We start from the raw sequence: 6939 nt of genomic DNA, 5'->3' as shown, positions 1-6939 counted from the left end.
TGACTCAAAAAAAAAAGTAGTTTCTTTCTTTCTTTCTTTCTTTTTTTTTTTTGAGTCGGAGTCTCACTGTGTCGCCCAGACTGGAGCGCAGTGGCATGCTCACAGCCACCCCACCGCAACCTCGACTTTCTGGGCTCAGGTGATCCTCCTGCCTCAGCCTTCCAAGTAACTGGAACCACAGGCATGTGCCACCATGCCCGACTGATTTTTGAATGTATTGTAGAGACAATGCAGCACCATGTTGCTCAGGCTGGTCTGAAACCTGTGGGCTCAGGTAGTTCTCTCGCCTCTGCCTCCCAAAGTGCTGGGATTTACAGGCATGAGCCACTGCACCTGGTTAAAGCAGTTTTTAAAAAATGGATTCTACTCTTGGTGAAGATGCTGTGAATGTTGTTAGAATGACAACAAAGGACTTAGAATATTATACATACTTAGTTGTCGAGCAGCAGCAGGGTTTGAGAAGATTGACTCTAATTTTGAATGAAGTTGTACTGTAGGTTAAATTCTATCAAACAGAATCACATGCTATAGAGAAATCTTTTGTGAAAAAAATAGGTTTTTTGGTTTTTTTTTTGAGTTGGAGTCTTACTCTGTCACCCAGGCTGGCACACTCCTGGCCACCGCAGCCTTGACCTGCTGGGCTCAGGCGATCCTTCCACCTCAGGCTTCCAAGTAGCCAGAACTACAGGCATGTCTACCACGCCCAGCTAATTTTTGATTTATTGTAGAGACGAGGTCTCACCATGTTGCCTAGGCTGGTTTCAACCATGTGGGCTCAGGCAGTCCTCTCGTCTCGCCCTCCCAAAGTGCTGGAATTATAGGCTTGAGCCACCGCCGTCCGGCGGAAAAAAAGAGTCAATTGATGGGGAAAAATTCATTGTTGTCTTAATGTAAGAAATTGCTACACCCCTCAGCCATCAGCAACCTCCACCTTGATCAATCAGCAGCCATCAACATTGAGGTAAGACCTTCCCATCAGCAAAAAGATTACGACTCACTGAAGGCTTAAATGGTTGTTCACGTTTTTTAGCAATACATTTTAAATGTTTATTTATTTTTGTGTATTTTGGCCCAGGCTGGGGTGCAGTGGCATGCTCATGGCTGCGACAGCCTTGACATGCTGGGCTCAGGCGATCCTTCTGCCTCAGCCTTTCAAGTAGCTGGAACCACAGGCACATACCATCACACCCAGCTAATTTTTTTGATTTATTGTAGAGATGAGGGTCTCTCCAATTTGCTCAGACTGTTCTTGAACCCCTGGGCTCAGCCATTTTCTTGCCTTGACCACCCAAAGTGCTGGGATTACAGATGTGAGCCATAGCTCCTGGCATAGCAATACATTATTTTTAAATTAAAATATATACATTTTTTAGACATAATGTTATTGCACACTTAATAGACACTTGGAAGGCTGAGGCGAAAGGATCGCTTGAGCCCAGCAGGTTGACCCTGGGGTGACTGTGGGTGTGTCACTGCACTCTAGCTTGGTCAACAGAGTGAGACTCCAATGAAAGAAAGAGAGAGAGAGAGAGAGAGAGAGAGAGAGAGAGAGAGAGAGAAAACCATTGAGAGTGTTTCTAAACTTAGAAGAAAATCCATTGTGAGAAATTTAACATAAATCTTGTTGTGAAGTTTTAATAATTAATATTATGGCATTTATGTATTACTCCAGAAAAATGTAGAAACACTGCATCTATGAAGCTAGTTTTTTTTTTTTTCCTCCTGAATTTAAGGTGTTGCTGTGGCCGATTGATTGGAGACCACCCTGGAATAGATTATGCCTGGACCATCTCAGCCACCAAGGGTAATGAAAATGAACAATGGTCTGTTGAACAACATACAACGAAAAGCCCTACAGATACCTTTGGCATGATTAATTTCCAAGATGGAGAGCACACCTACCACTCTAAGGTTTGCTCATAACCCAAATTGTTTTGCTGGTTTTGAACAAAGAATAACTGCCAAATATGTCTTCCAAACTGTATCTCCAAGTATATAGATAATCAGATAACCTGGTTTTCTGACCTGACCCTTTCTTTCCTTCATTTCTGAGAGGCATTTTACCCTTTCCCAGGTATAGTGTGGCCAGCTCTTTATTTCAGTGACCTCTTTGTTTCAACAAGCGTGTACTCTCTGCAGAAGAAAATAACTTATTGCTCTTGAGACATTTGTCAAAGGGCTGCCTTATACTTAAGGAATGCAAAAAAGTTACTAATAAGGAGCCGGCTTTAGTGAACCATCACCACAGCAATTACCAGTAATTTGTGATTACTTATTCTCCCAAGAGCCTCTTCTTTGGAAGAATATGGGGGGATTTCTCTCTGCATCCACTGAATGATAATACTTGCACTTTCCAGGTCCGTTTTCCTCCTGTCCCTAACATGGTAATTTTGCATATGATTTGCATGGTATTGACAGGTCCACCATCCCTCAGGAGTTTTCTTTTGTGCATGTTAATTACCTGATCCTTTATCAGAGGCAGCTTTTTCTGGGGAAGCTGCAAGCAGACTCCACCTTAGGAAGGCTCTGAGTCAGCTATATCCTGGAGTGTGACCATCAGTTGGCTGGATTTGAAACGTCAGTTCCTAGTAGTGCAATCCTAATAAAAGCCATAATACATTTCTATAATGATTTCCAATCATTAGTTCTCTTGCATTTAACTTTTTGTGCTGATGACTAGTTGGCAGGAAAATTGCCCTCATTCCTCCGCAGCCTTTTTTGAAAACTGATTCTTACAGGACCCTTTGTATAATTTTCCTTTAAGTTTTACTCTTCCTTTTTTTGCTTTTATGTTTATTCTTTTTAAGAGCCAGGGTCTAAATCTGTTACCCAGGCTGGAGTGCAGTGGCATGACCATACATCTTTACAGCCTCAAACTCCTTGGCTCAAGGGATCCTCCTGCTTTGGCTTCCCAAAGTGTTGGATTACGGGTGTTAGGTATCACACCTGACCTTTATTCTTTTTTTTTTTGAGTTGGAGTCTCATTCGGTCGCCCAGACTGGAGTGCAGTTGCCACTCCTGGCCACCGCAGCCTCAACCTGCTAGGCTCCGGCAATCCTTCTGCCTCAGCCTTCCGAGTAGCCGGAATTACAGGCATGTGCTACCACGCCCGGCTGATTTTTTGATTTATTGTAGAGATGAGGTCTCGCTGCCCAGGTGGATCTCGAACCCACGGGCTCAGGTAATCCACTCACCTCAGCCTCCCAAAGGTGCGGGATTACAGGCTAAGCCACCGAGCCCGGCTCTGACCCTTATTCTTCATCAACTTCATTTACTCATTTTTTTCTCCATTCGACAAATATTTATTGGGTGCTTATACTTGCTATGTCCCAAAGAACATCTATTCTGTGTACAAACATTGCTTACAGTCTAGTGAGGGAAACAGGAAATAAATACACAGCTATAAGAGATGGCAAATACTATGAAAATGAAACACTGGCTCTTTGAGAAGATGAAATGGGTAGCTCCTCCTGTTTGGGGGCGCAGTGTGCGTGTGCCAAGGAAGCTGTCTGAAAGTAGGGACAGCTAAGCCGAGATCTGACAGGTAAGGGAGGTGAATGGTGTCCAACGAGGCAAGGAATATGACCACTTTAGACATGAGGGATCACTTGTGTCAAGGCTGAGGGGGCTATGACACATGTAGGAGGTCTGAAACTACAGTTAGACACAGCTCCTGATAATTCATACATTTTTATGCTTAGTGTTAGGCTTTTCTTATTGAGTCTTGATTATTTTTATGTACTTTCTATGACTCGCATTATTATTTGTTTTAAATTGGAATCTTGCTGTGTTGCCCAATCTGGAGTGCAGTAACATGCTCATGGCCACTGCAGCCTTGGCCAGCTGGGCTCAGGTGATCCTTCCGCCTCAGTCTTCTGAGTAGTTGGAACCACAGGCGTGCACCACCATGCCTGGTTAATTTTTTGATTTATTGTAGAGACAAGGCATCACCAAGTTGCCCAGGCTGGTCTTGAATCCCTGTGCTCAGGCGATCCTCTTGCCTCTGCCTCCCAAAGTGCTGGGATTACAGGCTTGCGCCATCACGCCTGGCCTATGACTCACATCTTTAATAGCTGCAGCATTCTGATGTTCAGGAATTCTGATTTTTATTTTATTTTTTATGTCAAAATCTCACTTTGTTGCCCAGGCTGGAAGGCAGTAGCAAGCTCACAGTCACCGCAGCCTCAACCTGCTCAGCTCAGGTGATCCTTCCGCCTCAGCCTTCCAAGTAGCTGGAACTACAGGTGTGGGCCACCACACCCGGCTAATTTTTTGATTTATTGTAGAGATGAGGTCTCGTCAAGTTTCCCCAGGCTGGTCTCAAATTTGTGGGTTCAGGCAATCCTCCCACCTCGGCCTCCCAAAGTGCTGGGATTATAGGTGTGAGCCACTGTGCCTGGTCAGGAATTCTAATTTTTAATTATGAAATAAAGGGATCCTATATTAAGAAGTTCAAAGATGAATGGAAAATTGTTTTCAATTGCTATCATATTCTGGAGGATAATGTGATAATTCCTGTTTGCGTGTATGGAGATCTCCACCTGGTTTCTTAATGTTCTGATTTCTTTTTATGAATATGACTCATTCTTGCTGTTGGTTGGCATATGCTTGAGGAAGGCAAGCTCATCTCAATATTATTTGAATGGTCTGTATATGACTGTATTGACTGGAAGAAAAAAGACAGTCGTGCAATATAATCTTAGGTAAAATGAAAAATAATTCTGGGGCTCTGTGCTGGGTTGAATTTCCCTTATCTTTTATTTTCCTTGAATTAACTATTTGGAGACAAGAGTTTTGGGAATTTATTTTGGAAAAAAAGTTTTTTTTCAGAGGGATCATGTTATATAAAGGAAATGGTTAGAAGGTAAAATTTAGAATAAATTACATATACATGTTTCTGAACCTTAAATTATGCAAATATGTGAAGTGGTCAAGTAAATTAAAAGCCATAGCATTTATGAAAAATACCATTCCATTTATTTCATAAAGGCTTTTATTAACAGGTTTGCCGATATTGTGACTTTGGCCAGTTTTTTGTTTTTTTTTTTTGAGTCGGAGTCTCACTCTGTCGCCCAGACTGGAGTGCAGTGGCCGCTCCCGGCCACCGCAGCCTCGACCTGCTGGGCTCCGGCGATCCTTCTGCCTCAGCCTTCCAAATAGCTGGAACTACAGGCGCGCGCTACCACGCCCGGCTGATTTTTTTGATTTTTTTTTGTAGAGATGAGGTCTCGCCAAGTTGCCCAGGCGGGTCTCGAACCCGCGGGCTCAGGCAATCCACTCACCTCAGCCTCCCAAAGGCGCGGGATTACAGGCTGAGCCACTGAGCCCGGCTTTGACCAGTTTTTATTTAAAAGTATTTCTGCATTACCCAGGCCTTCTGGAACACATTGGTGGGCCAACCATGGAAACCAAAGGAAGCTTTCCCACAGTGACTTGTAATTCCCAGAAGGAACTCAAAGGGGCTGTGGAATCTTTTAAAGTAAATATTTCTAGGACGTGAAGATGAACTTTAAAGAGATCCCATACGCTTCCTTCCAGACTGTGACCATTTCAGCGGTCCTGCTGTGTGCTCATTGTTGCTGTACTTGGCTTGCGTTTTCACTGTTTTCTGCTGATGTATATATGTGTGTCTTGCAGTATATCAGAACTTCTTATGATACAAAGTTGGATCATCTGTTGCATTTAATGTTGAAAGAGTGGAATATGGAACTGCCCAAGCTGGTGATCTCTGTCCACGGGGGCATCCAGAACTTCAAGATGCCCTCCAAACTTAAAAAGATCTTCAGCCAAGGTTTGGTCAAAGCTGCAGAGACGACAGGAGCGTGGATAATCACTGAAGGCATCAATACTGGTAAGGCTGCTTCTTCCTTCCTTGCTTCCTTGCCGGCCTTTCTGTCTTCCCTTTCTTCCTCCCTCCTCGCTCTCTCTCTATTCACTTCCCTCCTCCTTCCTTCCCCTCTCCTCTCTATTCCCTCCCTTTCTTCCTCCTCTATGTTCTCTCCCTCGCTCCTTCCCTCTCTTTCGATTCCTCTTCCTTCCTCCCTTCTCCTCTCTCTTCCATCCGTCTTTTCTTTGCTTTTCATTTTTTCCCCCATGTCACTTGATTTCCGCTCTGCATTACTCCCAGGAGATGTGGTGTTGTAAGGGAGAGAGATAAGAAGCCTAGTGACTGGAAAATAAACCCCAAAGAGTCATAGGTCTTTCCTGGAATGTATTTTTACCATTGTCAAAATACACTTACGTAACATAGCTTTGGATAAATTCTGGCAAAGAAAATAGTCTTTCCCGAGTTTCAGTTTCAGACTATGGTGAGGTTGGAAGGGACATCAAATCCATGCAAGTCTGTAGTGTGTGTGGGCCTGGACTTTAGCTAAACTCATGTAATCATTGTCAAGTTCTCAGACTTGGGAAATCAGTGACGTGAGTAAAGCTTGCTTGAGTGTTATTGGGCATGAGTAGATAATTGCTTCTTTTTTTTTTTTAACTACATGATTGCCAGTACACTCACTATCTCTCACTCTTTATACTCCTTGAAATCTGACATTCAAGAGCTTTATATATGGTCTTTGAACCTTAATCCTTTGCTTTATTGTTTATAAGTTTATAATCAGTGTAGAGTAAATAGTCACCCGGAGACCCTGTATTTATTTTATTTTATTTTTTATTTTACCCAGGAAACTTTTAAAATACGGATGCCCAGACTCTCCCCCAGATAATTTAGAGACTTTCAGGCTGGAGCTTCTGAAGCATGCCTGATGTGCATCCAGGGTTGAGAACGAGTGTTTCTTCTGCCCTTAGCAACCTGTTACTAAAATCTCTTGATTTGGCATGTCTTAGCCAATGTCTCCCATCAAATTCTGCCCAGCTTTAAGATCTACACTAAGAGCCGGGCTCGGTGGCTCAGCCTGTAATCCCGCACCTTTGGGAGGCTGAGGTGAG

General features: G+C 43.4%; 1 protein-coding gene across 1 annotated transcript in view; it reads left to right on the top strand.

The window, feature by feature from the left end:
• TRPM6 (transient receptor potential cation channel subfamily M member 6) overlaps positions 1-6939 on the top strand; it is a 156527-nt gene that overhangs the window by 29535 nt on the left and 120053 nt on the right. Inside the window, exons 3-4 of the mRNA XM_008074369.1 lie at positions 1734-1911; positions 5638-5851. Coding sequence (XP_008072560.1) covers positions 1734-1911; positions 5638-5851 — 392 coding nt within the window. The remainder of the gene's footprint in view (positions 1-1733; positions 1912-5637; positions 5852-6939) is intronic.

This window comes from Carlito syrichta, unplaced genomic scaffold (genome assembly GCF_000164805.1).
Source record: "Carlito syrichta isolate Samal-C Ts95f unplaced genomic scaffold, Tarsius_syrichta-2.0.1 Scaffold316420, whole genome shotgun sequence".
NCBI classification, from domain to species: Eukaryota; Metazoa; Chordata; class Mammalia; order Primates; family Tarsiidae; genus Carlito; species Carlito syrichta.
The sequence above is the reverse complement of the archived record's forward strand: the minus strand, read 5'-3'. Positions and strand labels throughout refer to the sequence as shown.